This window comes from Leucoraja erinacea, chromosome 2 (assembly GCF_028641065.1).
Source record: "Leucoraja erinacea ecotype New England chromosome 2, Leri_hhj_1, whole genome shotgun sequence".
Lineage (NCBI taxonomy): Eukaryota > Metazoa > Chordata > Chondrichthyes > Rajiformes > Rajidae > Leucoraja > Leucoraja erinaceus.
Window position 1 is genome coordinate 122,863,144 of NC_073378.1, and position 14,700 is coordinate 122,877,843.

At 47.9% G+C, this 14,700-nt stretch overlaps 1 protein-coding gene across 2 annotated transcripts in view; it reads left to right on the top strand.

The window, feature by feature from the left end:
• The window catches only part of wdr97 (WD repeat domain 97), a 75,576-nt gene that overhangs the window by 15,080 nt on the left and 45,796 nt on the right, over positions 1 to 14,700 (top strand). For both annotated transcript variants that reach the window (XM_055664935.1, XM_055664943.1), the window contains exons 6-12: positions 403 to 893; positions 3,023 to 3,186; positions 5,071 to 5,219; positions 7,398 to 7,634; positions 9,551 to 9,641; positions 12,932 to 13,064; positions 14,387 to 14,511. In XM_055664935.1, the coding sequence (XP_055520910.1) occupies positions 403 to 893; positions 3,023 to 3,186; positions 5,071 to 5,219; positions 7,398 to 7,634; positions 9,551 to 9,641; positions 12,932 to 13,064; positions 14,387 to 14,511 (1,390 nt within the window). The remainder of the gene's footprint in view (positions 1 to 402; positions 894 to 3,022; positions 3,187 to 5,070; positions 5,220 to 7,397; positions 7,635 to 9,550; positions 9,642 to 12,931; positions 13,065 to 14,386; positions 14,512 to 14,700) is intronic.

Consider the following 14,700-nt stretch of genomic DNA (forward strand, 5'->3'; position numbering starts at 1 on the left):
CCTCAGGACAGGAGCATAGAGGCTCAGCGGGTAGAGCCGCTGCCTCACAGCACCAAAGACCCAGGTTCCATCTTAACCTTGGGTACTGCTTGTGTGGAGTTTGTACGTTCTCACTGGGTTCTCCCTGATTCCTCCCACGCTCCAAAGACGTGCGGGTCTGTAGGTTATTTGGCTTCCGTAAGCGTGTAGCATTGAACTAGTGTACGGTTGATTGCTGGTCTGCGTGGACTTGGTGGGCCGAAGGGCCTGTTTCCGTGTTATATCTCTAAACTAAATTATAAACTTTGCGTGTAAAAGTTGCCCCTCGGTTTCCTATTAAATCTTTCCACCCTGGTCTTAACCCTATGTCTGTGATCTGAACGTGCCTGGAATAGACCCAGATGTTGAATGTTTGCCCTGCAGGCCCTGTCACGGCTCTTGCAGCTTACCCAGACGGCCCCTGCCTCCTCTCAGCCTCCAAGGACGGGAGCCTGCGGCTGTGGAGCCTGGAGATGGTAGATCAGGTGGGAGAGATCCAGGTGGGCGTGACCATCACCTGCCTGGGCACGGTGCCGGGGGAGGACAATGTCTTCACCTACGCAAAACAGCAGCTGGACCTCTGGAGCATCGAGCGTCTGTACCGCCGGCACATGTCCATCGGCCACGCCGTGAGGTCCATCAACGTCGACCACATCTCCCTGGCCAGCCTCTTCCCGCTGCGGGCAGCCTGCTCCTGTGACGACGGCACGGCACGGCTCATCTCCCCGGAGACCGGAGACGTCCACTCCACCTTGCTGCTGGAGCAGGGCCAGCGGGTGGTAAGCCTGGACTACTGCTTACCCCGAGAGGCCCTGCTGGTGCTGACAGACCAAGGGGATCTCCTGAAGGCCAACTCCCTCACCAACCCCATGGAGGTCAGTGCTGCTCCATTCTTAGAGAGTCATACGGCATCACAACGGGCCCTTCAGCCATGCTGACCGAGATGCCCCATCCACGCTAGTCCCACTTGCTCACGTTTGATCCATTCCCTCTAGGTCTTTCCTATCCATGTATCAGTCCAAGTGATTTTTAAATTTTATTGCATCTGCCTCAGCTACTTCCTCTGGCAGCTCGTTCCATATTTTTAATTATGCTATCAGTTTGGATGACAATGTAGTTAGTACATGGTTCCCTGAAAGTGGCGATTCAGTTGGGCAGGGTGGTTAAGAAGGCGTTTGGCACGTTAGCCTTCATTGGGAAGGGAATTAACCATAGGACAATGGTGAGATCACACTTGGAGTAGTCTGCCCAGTTCTGGTCGCCCAGCTGAGGAAGGATGGAGTAGGAAGGAACAGCAGATGCTGGTTAAAACCAAATGTAGACTCAAACTGCTGGAGTAACTCAGCGGGACAGGCAGCACCTCTGGAGAGAAGGAATGGGTGGCGTTTCGGGTCGAGTCTGAAGAAAAGTCTCCCATTCCTTCTATCCAGTGATGCTGCCTGTCCCGCTGAGTTACTCCAGCATTTTGTGTCTATTTACAGGAAGATGGCATTGATAGAAAGGGTGCAGAAGAGATTCACCAGACTCACCTGGGCTTTGTGTTTTAGGGAGAGGTTGATATACAGGAACCTTGTTCTATGAAGTGGAGGAGGCTGAGGGGTGACATTATTGAGGTATACAGGATCACCAGGGGCATGGATAAAATGAACACTCATAGTCTTTTTCCCAGGGTAGAGGATTCTAAAACTAGAGGGCACAGGCTTAATGTGAGAGCCGAGAGATAGAAGAAGGACCTCAGGGGCAACTTTTTCACTCACAGTCGTCCGTAACTGGAATGAGCTGCCAGAGGAAGCTTTGGAAATGGATACAATTATGACTTTCAAAATACATTTGGACAGAAATATGCATAAGAAGGGTTTACAGAGATATGGGTGGAATGCAGGCCAATGGGACTATCCCAGAATGCCAACTTGGTCGGCATGGACAAGGTGTGTCTGTCTGTATGTATGTCTCTATAACTGCATGAATGAATCTGTGAATCTAGACCGTGTGACTCTATGACACTATGTACGACTCAAGTTCAAGTTCAAGTTTATTGTCATGTATCCCTGATAGGACAATGAAATTCTTGCTTTGCTCCAGCACACAGAACATAATAGGCATTGACTACAAAACACATGAATAAATAAACTGATAAAGTGCAAATAACAAATAATGGGTTATTAATGTTCTGAGTTTTGTCCGAGCCAGGTTTAATATCCTGATGGCTGTGGGGAAGTAGCTATTCCTGAACCTGGTTGTTGCAGTCTTCAGGCTCCTGTACCTTCTACCTGAAGATAGCAGGGAGATGAGTGTGTGGCCAGGATGGTGTGGGACTTTGATGATACTGCCAGCCTTTTTGAGGCAGCGACTTCGATAAATCCCCTCGATGGAAGGAAGGTCAGAGCCGATGATGGACTGGGCAGTGTTTACTGCTTTTTGTAGTCTGTTCCTCTCCAGGGCACTCAAGTTGCCGAACCAAGCCACGATGCAACCGGTCAGCATGCACTCTACTGTGCACCTGTAGAAGTTAGAGAGAGTCCTCCTTGACAAACCGACTCTGACTCTAGACTGTACTATAACTCTTATGTATGACTCATACAGTCATACAGCCTATGACTGTGACTATGTAAAACTATGAGTCTGTGACTGTATGTAAGGCTATGACTCTGACTGTGTAAGGCTATGAGTCTGTGTGTGTATAACTCTCTGGTCGACTATATGTAAGAATCTGTGACGTATGACCGACTTGGTGACTGTATTTATGACTGTGACTGTATGTAAGATTATGAGTCTGTGACTATGTAAGGCTATGACTGTGAGTGTATAACTCTCTGGCTGACTATATGTGAGAATCTGTGACTGTATGCATGTCTATGATTTGGTGGCTGTATGCATGACCCTGTGACTATGTCTGTGACAAAGTGAATGACTATAACTGTTATGCATGACTCTGACTGTGTATGTTTGTACAACTCTTTGACTGTGACACTTTGTGTGACTCTGTGACACTGTGTGTGACTAGGTGCTGATGAAGGTGCCGCACAGCAACCAGGCGACGCCAATCTGCTGCTTCTGCATCTACGCACAGATGGCGAAGGTGAGCATTGCCCACTCCCGCTGGCTGCAGGTGGTGGCTGGAGGAAGTGAAGAGAAGATCAAGCACTTTGGCATGAAAGAAAGAGACTGGTGAGAAACAAAGACCCACATTTTCTTTTATTATCGTTGACGGGATGTGGGCTTTGCAAGGTGAGCCAGCAAAAGGAAACACTTTTTCACACAGAGAGTTGTGTCTGTGGAATTCTCTGCCTCAGAAGGTGGTGGAGGCCAGTTCTCCGGATACTTTCAAGAGAGAGCTAGATAGGGCTCTTAAAAATAGCGGAGTCAGATGATATGGGGAGAAGGCAGGAACGGGGTACTGATTGGGGATGATCAGCCATGATCTCATTGAATGGCGGTGCTGGCTCGAAGGGCTGAATGTCCTATTGTCTATTGTCTAAGGTGCTCCCTGCACCTATTGTCTATTGTCTATTTAATTGCCCCGCCACAATGTCCAAGGGAAGGTGCCTTACACAACCACTGCAATCCCTCAGGTATGGGTATACCCACAGTGCTGTTAAGGAGGGAGTTGTAGGGTTTTAACCCAGAGTGTGGTCAACAACTAAGTTACAGAGATCAACAACTAAGTTACAGAGATAGGTTGAATAAGTTAGGTCTTTATTCTCTGGAGCGCAGAAGGTTAAGGGGGGACTTGATAGAGGTCTTTAAAATGATGAGAGGGATAGACAGAGTTGATGTGGGCAAGCTTTTCCCTTTGAGAATAGGGAAGATTCAAACAAGAGGACATGACTTCAGAATTAAGGGACAGAAGTTTAGGGGTAATATGAGGGGGAACTTCTTTACTCAGAGAGTGGTGGCGGTGTGGAATGAGCTTCCAGTGGAAGTGGTGGAGGCAGGTTCATTGGTATCATTTAAAAATAAATTGGATAGGCATATGGATGAGAAGGGAATGGAGGGTTATGGTATGAGTGCAGGCAGGTGGGACTAAGGGGAAAAAAAAGTTGTTCGGCACGGACTTGTAGGGCCGAGATGGCCTGTTTCCGTGCTGTAATTGTTATATGGTTATATAGTGTGGATGGCTTGATTGTAATCATGTTTCAGCCTTTCTGCTGACTGGATAGCACTCAACAAAAAAAAACTTTTCACTGTGCCTTGGTACATATGACAATAATGGTTTAGTTTAGCTTAGAGATACAGCACGCAATCAGGCGTTAAGGCCCACTGAGTCCACGCCAGCAAGCAATCATCCCGTACACTAGCAATATCCTACACACGCTAGGGACAATTTACAATTATACCAAGCAAATTAACCTATAAACCTGCACGTCTTTGGAGTGTGTGAGGAAACTGAAGCACCCAGAGAAAACCCACGTGGTCACAGGGAGAACGTACAAACTCCGTACAGACAGCACCCGCAGTCAGGATCGCCAAAAATAAACTAAACTAAACAGAGCCGGTGAAGGCACAGCGATATGTTTCCCCGTCAGGAGACGTGGAAGGCAACGTCCATATGGTTGTGCTCACATGGTAGTTTTGGAAGGTGTTGGCTCAGGAGTATTGGTGAGCTGCTGCTGTCAATCTTGTAGATGGTACAAACTGTAGGCCGACACGGTGCTTTATAAAGGTTTGCCATCTAGGCAGGTTACAGATAATTCACAGTCTACACAGGTTATGGGCTTTGCAATGAGCAATGAGGTACCAGGTAAACAAGACACCGCCTTTCTTTAGCGTCTTAGCTGAAAGATATTACTGTTGAGAGGGCAATGTTGGAGTGAGAATCCGAATGAAACAATGGCCCCCTCCCACAGTGCGGTGCTCCCTCACCACCCTTCCCACTGTACCACAATCCCCTCAGTACCATCCATCCCACAGTTGCGCATTCACAGAAACTCCAGCAGGTTGTCATCACTGAGGCGGTGCAGGCAGGAAGGTGAGGCAGTCTATGTAACCACCTGATGTGAGTGAGTTTGTGACAGTTCACTGATGGCCTTATCTCCGCGTCCCTCGTGGCAGGTACCTGATCGTGGCTGGCCATGCCAGCGGGCTGCTGTCGGTGCTGAACTGGAGATCGGGGCACACTCAGTACAAGGTACAAGCTCACGACTCTGGAAAGGTATTGACCCTGGTGCCGGATCCCGAGAACCAACGGCTGTTTTCATCAGGTGCGTCTTCACCCTCCTCAAGCTTTTGTACTTTCTGTCTGATGGGGGAGAGCAGAAGAAAGTTGTGAGTGCTCCTTGATTATGTCGGCTGCCTTCCCGAGGCAGCGTGAAGTGCAGATGGAGTCAATGTTGGGGAGTCCGGTCTGTATAATGGACTGGGCTACATCCACAACTCTTGTGGTCTTGGGCAGAGCTGTTCCCAAACCAAGCTGTGGTGCATCCCGATAGGATGCTTTCCATGCTGCGTCTGTAGAGGTTGATGAGATTCATAAGGTCATAGGTGATAGGAGTAGAATTAGGCCATTCGGCCCATCAAGTCTACTCCGCCATTCAATCATAGACATAGAAACATAGAAAATAGGCGCAGGAGTAGGCCATTCAGCCCTTCGAGCCTGCACCGCCATTCAATATGATCATGGCTGATCTATCTCTCCCTCTTAAACCCATTCTCCTGCCATCGCCCTATAACCTCTGACACCTGTACTAATCAAGAATCTATCTCTGCCTTAAAAATATCGACTGACGGCCTACACAGCCTTCTGTGGCAAAGAATTCCACAGATTCACCACCCTCTGACTAAAGAAATGTCTCCTCTTCTTCCTAAAAGAACATCCTTTAATTCTGAGACTCTGACCTCTAGTCCTCGACTCTCCCACTAATGGAAACATCCTTTCCACATCCACTCTATCTAAGCCTTTCACTATTCTGTATGTTTCAATGAGGTGCCCCCTCATCCTTCTAAACTCCAGCGAGTACAGCCCCAGTGCCAACAAACGCTCATCATAGATTAACCTACACATTCCTGGGATCATTCCTGTAAACCTCCTCTGGACCCTCTCCAGAGCCAGCACATCCTTCAGACATGGTGCCCAAAATTGCTCACAATATTCCAAATGTGGCCTGACCAGCGCCTTATAGAGCCTCAGCATTACATCCCTGTTTTTGTATACAAGCCCTCTTGAAATAAAGGCTAGCATTGAGTTTGTTTTCTTTACGACCGATTCGATTTGCAGGTTAACTTTTTGGGAATCTTGCACCAGCGCTCCCAAGCCCCTTTGCACCTATTTCTGGATTCTCTCCACATTTAGAGATGATACTTAATTGTCAGAGATCGTTTCTGATCTTTGGCTTTTGTTTACTGCTGGTTCTACCACATGTCTGTTCCTCACCACTGATACAGTAAAGATCACCAGAGGGTCTGGTCAGTGTGGCCATTCAGTCATTCAATGTCTGGGAAGAAAATGTTGGGGAACGGTGGGAATAATGGCCACCATTTGAGTTCCGGGAAGGATTGGCTGGACAGGGGTATGTGTACTTCAAGGGGGAGCCCATTGTCCTTTATCCCTGTGAGAGTCATCACCTTTGATGCAGGCAAGGTGAAGGAGATTTAGAAATAAGAAACTGCACAAGTTGGTTTACAGAAAAAAACACAGTGCTGGAGTCGCTCAGCAGGTCAGGCAGTATGTCAGGAGAACATGGATAGGCGACGTTTCGGGTTGGGAACCTTCTTCAGACTGATTATTGGTTGGGGTGGGGGTGTGGTGAAGAAAGCTGGAAGAGAAGAAGGGGCAGGACAAAGACGGGCAAGTAACAGGTTAATACAGGTGAGGATGGTTATTTGATGGGGAGATGGTGGACGGGCCAGAGATGAAAGGACAGAGGGAGTGAAACAAAAGGTTTGAAATGTTGCAGATTGTGAAGTTAGAGGAAGGAACCTAGGTAGAAGGGGAGGGGGAGGGAGAATTAAGAATAGGTGGGAATCTAAGTGGGGTCAGAGAAGAGTGGGGGGGGGGGGAGTGGGAGAAGGAGAGGGGGTTTATGTGGAAGGAGAGGATTATGCAGTTAACTAAAATTGGAAAATTCAATGTGGAAATAAAGAACTGCAAACGCTACTTTATACCAACGATGGACTGAAGAAAGGTCTTGACCTGAAAGTAGACTAAAATGCTGGAGAAACTCGGCGGGTTAGGCAGCATCTATGGAGCGAAGGAATAGGTAACGTTTCAGATCGAGACCCTTCTCTTGACCTGAAATGTCACCCATCCTCTTCGTCCGGAGATGCTGCCTGACCCATTGAGTTCCCCAAGCACTGTGTGTCTATACTTGGAGAATTGAGCATTGAGTTTGAGGTGCGAGGGGTAATTGATGCAAAGACACATGTGCTGGTACTGGTTGCAGGTATGGACAATGCGGTGAAGCTGTGGCGGGTGTTTCCGTACGCCAAGGACTCCCTCGCGCTTCTGATGAGCTTCTTCGGTGCCCACCCTCCCACCCACCTGTGCCTGCTGAAGGGCGCCTTCATCGTGGCCCTGCAGAGTGCCGCCAGTGCGGTCCACTCCATTGTACTGTACGACCTGAAAAAGAAGATACGCAAAGACCATCATCCCGACCACGACCACCAGGATGAGATCACCGGTAAGAGACTGTCGGGAGAACACTGCGCAGATTAGATCCAGTGTTGTCCACACTGGTCCACATCTGGTGCAGAACCTGGCCCACCTTTCCAGAGGGTGTAAAACTCTGCCTATATTGTCCCGTCACACAGGAGAGGGACACAGACCGGTTCTTATTTGTGCAGTACCCGTCCCACCTTTCCAGAGAGCTAGTCTGTCAGTCACCTCCCTTGACCAAGGGAAGTCGTTCAACAGACTTGGATCACACTTTGCACACTTTTGATCTTTGACGACATATCATGGAGTCATGGGGTATAGCACGGAAACAGGGCTTTTGCCCTAACTCATCCATGTCAGCCAAGATGTCTATCTGAGCTAATCTCACACCTGCATTTGGCCCATATCCCTCAGGATCTTTCCTATCCTAAACCTGTCCAAATGTCTTTTAAAAATTACAATTGTGCTTGCCTCCATAGCTTCACATATGACAGCTCGTTCCATATACCCACCACCCTCTGAGTGAAAAGTTTTCTCCTTAGTTCCCATTTAAATCTTTCCCTCTCACCTCAAACCTATGCCCTCCTGTTTTTAGACACCCTTAAAGGCCTGTCCCACTCTGCAAGGTAATTCAAAAGCACTCCTGAGTTTAAAAAAAAATCAAACTCGTGGTAAGTACGTAGAATATACGTAGCGGCTATGTCGGAGCTCGTGGATGTCTCGTAGCGGCTCATAACGCTAACGGCAGGTACTTGGGAAAAGCGGTAACTCGTGAAGTTTTTTCAGCACAGTGAAAAATGTCCACGAGAGCCCCGAGTACCTACGAACGGCTATTACCGTAATTGTCCGAGTTCGAATCAGGGGAAACTAGGGAGAACTCTTGAATTACCTCGTACAGTGGGACAGTCCGTTAACCCCAGGTAAATGACTGTGACTGTCCACTTTATACATACCACTCATAATTTTATAAGGTCACCCCTCTCAACCTCCTTTATTCCAGGGAAAATCACCAGCGCAGCCAGCCTTTCCTCATAACACAAACCCTTCAGTAAAATCTTGGTGAATCTTTCCTATACCTTCATCCCAATCCACAATATAGATGTAGAAACAAGGAACTGCAGATGCTGGTTTACAAAACAAGACACAAAGTGTCCTTCAGATATATCCATGTTGAGTCTGAAGAAGGGGCCTGACTCAAACCATCACCTATCCATATTCTCAAGAGATGTTGCCTGACTTACTGAGTTAGTCCAACACTTTGTTTATTTCCCTCCTTTATAGAGATGACAAACAACAGTGGACCCAGTACTGGTCCCTATGGCACACTACCGGTCACATACCTCCAATCTGAATAACAACCCTCCTCTACCATCTTCTGACTCCTTCTACCAAGGCAGTTCTGTATCTAGTTGGTTATCTTACCCTGAGTTTCGATGTGGTTTAACCTTCCGGACCAGCCACCATGGAAGGCCTTGTTAAAGTCCATGTAGACAATGTCTATTGCCCTGTTCTTGTCAGTCTTCTTCGCCACCTCTTCCTAGATTGTTGTGAGGCACAATCTCCCATGCTGACTATCCCTAATCAGTCCTTACCAATCCAGGTTAGTCACTTGGTCCTGCCCACTGCTATGACTGCAGAGATCCAGAAGAACCCCTCTGGGGCAACAGGAATCACTGGGTTGCTGTCGCAGTCCAGAGCCTTCAGTCACTGGTGTAAGAACTGTGCGCAGACCCGCTGGTGTGCGCTAGATGTCCACTTTGACGGCCATCAGAGGAGAATGTCCCATGTACACCACCTCAATTGACCTGTCCTGACACCTTGCAGGATCTGTGGACGTACGCTCCAAGTACCTCTGTTCCTTCGCGTCACTCAGCGGCCTCCCATTTTGGGTGTGTTCAACGCGTTCCTTAATCAGCTCCATCCCGTTTCTGTGTCTCCCAGACCTGTGCTCATTGCCGGAGCTGAAGATATTCGCATCCACCAGCAGAAGAGGGGCACTGAAAATCTGGGACCACAAAAATCAGCTGCTAAGGTGCGGAGATACGGTGCAGTGCGGCGCGGCGCGGCACGGCGGGATTTGTAATGTCACAGCTAATGACCGGCAAGTCTGTGCTGGGGCACCCAGTGGGGATGACGTTATCTTCAATAAACACACACACACACACAGACATCCTCGGGTAGATGAGGCAAGATGCATCTAGTGCTGAAAATGAGGGCAGAGACATAGGTGTAGTCGGTCGCCTTAAGTTCATAAGTAATAGGAGCAGAATTAGTCCATTCGGCCCATCAAGTCTACTCCGCCATTCAATCATGCCTGGTCTATCTTTACCTCCGAATCCCATTCTCCTGCCCATAACCCCTGACACCTGTACTATTCAAGTATCTATCTATCTCTGCCTTAAAAAATACCCTTCTGTGTCAAAGAATTCCACGGACTAGAGAAATTCCTCCTCATCTCCTTGCAAAAGAAAGATCCTTTAATTCATCTTATGACCTCTGGTCCTAGACTCTCCCACTGGTGGAAACATCCACTCTATCCAGGCCTTTCACTATTCGGTAAGTTTCAATGAGCTTCCCCCCTCAATGGCTTTGACAAGTTTCAACATGCAAGGAAGGTTAGATGGCTAGGGATCCAGGAAGAGCGACTTAACTAGAAGTGGAATTGGCTTGATGGTAGGAAGCGGAGGGCGGTAGTGAAAGGGTGTTTTGTGGCCTGGAGGCCTGTGAATAGTGGCATTCCTTAGGGATTGGTGCCAGGCCCATTGTTTGTCAATGATTTGAATGGGAATGTACAAGGCACAGTTAATAAGTTTGCAGATGACACTGAAATAGATAGCGAAGACGTTATTGAGAATTACTGTGAGATCTTGATCAAGTGGGCTGAAGAATGGCAAATGGGAAAATAATTAAAATAGTCTGAGGTGTTACAATTTTGATGTTCAAACTGGGGTGCAGAATCTTTTTTCACGGAGTAGGGAATCGAGAACCTGATTACATAGGTTTAAGGTGAAAGGGGAAATGTAATAGGAACCTGAGGGGCAACTTTTTCACACAGAGTGTGATGAGTGAATGGAACAAGCTGCCAGAGGAGGTAGTTGAGGCAACTACTATAACAATATTAAAACAACATTTAAAAGACAGTTGGACAGGTATATGGATAGGATAGAGAAATAGTCATAGAGTGATACAGCATGGAAACGGGCCCCTTGGACCAACTTGCCCACACCGGCCAACATGTCCCAGCTACCACATTTGGGCCATATCCTTCCAAACCTGTCCATCCATGTACTTGTCTAGCAGTTTCTTAAACGTTGGTTTAATCCCAGCCCCAACTACCTCCTCTGGCAGCTTGTTCCATACACCTGTAAGAGCTAGTGCGGTCTCCTCCATCTATTTAGCTTGTTTTAGTAATTTTAGCCACAACCGCCATTTTGTGAGCAGAATACAGAATTCAGAATTAAGGGACAGAAGTTTAGGGGTAATATGAGGGGAACTTCTTTACGCAGAGAGTGGTGGCGGTGTGGAATGAGCTCCCAGTGGAAGTGGTGGAGGCAGGTTCATTGGTATCATTTAAAAATAAATTGGATAGGCATATGGATGAGAAGGGAATGGAGGGTTATGGTATGAGTGCAGGCAGGTGGGACTAAGGGGGAAAAAAAATTTGTTCGGCATGGACTTGTAGGGCCGAGATGGCCTGTTTCCGTGCTGTAATTGTTATATGGTTATATGGTTAATGCGGGCAGTTTAAATTAGCCACTATAGAAATCTGCAAAAGCATGTGAAGGCGACCTTTGCTGTTCCAGCGGGAACTAAGATAAGAGCCGTTCCCGGCATTCTAGCATTCCATTGCGATACCAGCATCCTGCACGGTGGCAAGATATACAACAGAGCTCATCTTGCCTGTGCTGCTCCTGTCTCTCCTCTTTACTCCTATATCTCCCTAATATAGTTAAGGGGCTTCATTGTGTTTAACTGAGTTCCTTTGTACATTTATGTCTACTAACCATGTGCCTATGGCCGTTTTATCAGTATAAAGATGCTTGTAATTTCTCTGTATCACCAGTTTGAACAGCGCTAGTCTTCTGTGTGGACACGGTGCACACAGCTGGCTGAATTCTAATTTCACCCGGGTGACTTTAGTAAAGACTTTTTCACTGAGACTTTGACTCTTTGAATTATTCTACACTTCAGGCACGACAAACTTTAACACACCCACCACCCTTTGTGTGAAAAAGTTACCCCTCAGATCCCTATTAAATCTTTTCCCCTTCACCTTGAACCTATGTCCTCTGGTCCTCGAATCACCGACTCTGGGCTAGAGACTGTGCATCTTCCCAATCTATTCATCTCCTGATTTTATAAACCTCTATAAGATCGCCCCTCACCCTCCTGTGCTCCAAGATAAAGTCCCAACCTACTCAACCTCTCCCTATAGCGCAGACCCTCTAGTCCTGGCAACATCCTCGTAAATTTTCTCTGTACCCTTTCCAGCTTGACAACATCTTTCCTATAACATGGTGCCCAGAACTGAACGCAATACTCTAAATGTGGTTTCAACAGCATCTTATACAACTGCAACATGACTTCCTAACTTCTATATTCTGCCTGATGAAGGCCAATGCGCCAAAAGCCTTTTTGACCACCCTATCTACCTGCAACTTCACCTTCAAGGAACCATGCACCTGCACTCCTAGACCCCTCTGCTGTACAACACTCCACAGAGCCCTACCATTCACTGTGTAGGTCCTACCCATGTTAGACGTCCCAAAACGCAACATCTCACATTTTTCTATTAAATTCCATGAACCCCCATTCCTCAGCCCACCTGGCCAATCGATTAAGCACCTGCTGCCATCTTTCACAACCATCTTCACTCTCTGGAAAACCACCCACTTCGATATAATCAGCAAACTTGCTAATCTTGTCATGTATGTTCTAATCCAAATCATTGATATGGGCCAGACGTAGGCAAATGGAGTGTGGTTGGCATAGACAAGATGGGCCGAAGGGCCTGTTTCCTTGCCAGATGACTTTATGAATGGGATTGTAGGTAGGAGTTGGGGTGGGGGCCCCACGTCTCCCACCCTCTCAGTGACATCCAGTGGGGTCCTGAAACTCTTCACCACGTCATGGGTGGGTCTGGCTCTGGGGTAAGGGGGTGACCAGTGCTTGCACCCTGAAGCTTTGTGTGTTGCCGGACACTGGGTTTAATGTGAGCTGGGTGATGGAGAGACTTTTGCATGTTATTATTTCACACTGCCCCCGAAAAACACGGGGTGCCTCCAGGCCCGATAACGACTCTGGTTTCCGTCACACTCCCAGAATCGTGCACCTGATGGCCTTTGCCGACAGCATCTCGTTCTGCAACAACAAGGGAGACATGCTGCTGGGCATCGAGAAGAACCTGCACTACATGAGCAGCGATGAGTTCCTCATTCAGTCCTACAGGCTACGGGTAGGTAGGAGTGCAGGCACAGTGCCATGACTGGCCTCGAGGCTGTGTGCGTGCGTGTGTGTGTGTGTCTGTCTGTACGTATGTGTCTGTGCTTGTGTCTGTCTGCCTGTGTGTCTGCATGTGTGTCTGTCTACGTGTCTGTCTTTCTGTGCGTCTGTATGTTTGTCTGTATGTCTATTTGTCTGTGTATCTGTCTGTCTGTGACTCTGTCTGCCTGTGCATCTGTGTACGTGTACGTGTGTGGGTGTGTGTGTGTGTGTTGACTGTGTGCCTGTGTAGATCTGGATTTCAGTGTGAATTATAATCATTTTGATTTATTATTGTCACGTGCACTAGGATCCAGTGAAAACGTTGGTCTATGCGCTGTCCAGTCAAGTCATATTATACATGAGTAGAATCTAGCCATACACAGCAGGTAGTGTAAAGAGAAAAATACCAGAGTGCAGAATATAGTGTTACAGTTGCAGACAATGCAGTTTGGTCTGAAGAAGGGTCCCGACCCGAAACGTCACCTATCCATGTTCTCCAGAGATGCTGCCTGACCCACTGAGTTACTGCAGCACTTTGTGTCCCTTTTCATGTGAACGTTGCTTGGGGATGGAGTGTTTCGCCCACGAGGAGGGGCCGAGGGTTGGATTTGTTTTCCGTGGAGCAGTGGAGGCTGAGGGAATATCCACAGGAGGTGGACATAATGAGGGGCATAAAATGGAGTAAATCGAAGGAACCTTCACCCCATGGCAGAAGGAGGTGTCGAAAACCACAGGGAAGGCTGAGGGCGAGCAGGAGATTTGGAAGGGATTTGAGGAAGAATATTGAGGAAGATGAAATCTGGAACGCATTGCTTGTGGGGTGGTGCCATTAAGACATATTTAGATGCACACAAAATACCAGAAGGCTACTGGACAAAGACTCCCTTTGCATTGTCCCGCAGATAACGCTCACTTACAAAGTAAAGCTCCCTCCACACTGTCCCTTCAAACACATTACAAGGTCATGGTAATGTTTTCAGAGAGACAGCGTGGAAGCAGGCCCACCGAGTCCGCACTGACCATTGATCACCCTTTCACTCTAATTCTACCTTATCCCACTTTCACATCCACTTCCTACACACTGGGGACAATTTAGAGAGAGCCAATAAGCTACAAACCTGCACTTCCTTGGGATGTGGGAAGGAAGCCCACACGATCACAGGGAGAACTTGCAAACTCCACACAGGCAGCAGCTGAGGTCAGGATCGAACCCGGCTCTGAGAGGCAGCGGCTCCCGTTGTCGTTCTGCACAGGAGAATTCTCTGGCTGATCGTTCTTTGCTCTCTGATGCAGGTGGCGTGTCGGGACCACAGTGACCCAGTGTCGGATAATCCCGTTCCACTATCCCAGAGTGCCGTGAGTTCCCTGTCACCGTCAGACCGCTGGCGTTTGACCCAAGTCCGCTCATTCAAGCACAGGTAGGAAAAGGTATCGGCATTGCTTTGTTATTGTCAGGCGTACCGAGATACAGTGAAAGGCTTTGCGTGCTGTCCAGTCAACCCGTGTAATACATCAAGTACGATCAAGCCACACACAAGTACATACTGTCGTGCAAAGAGAGAAATACCAGAGTGCAAAACACGGCCCCTGCTCGGCCCCGAAGACCA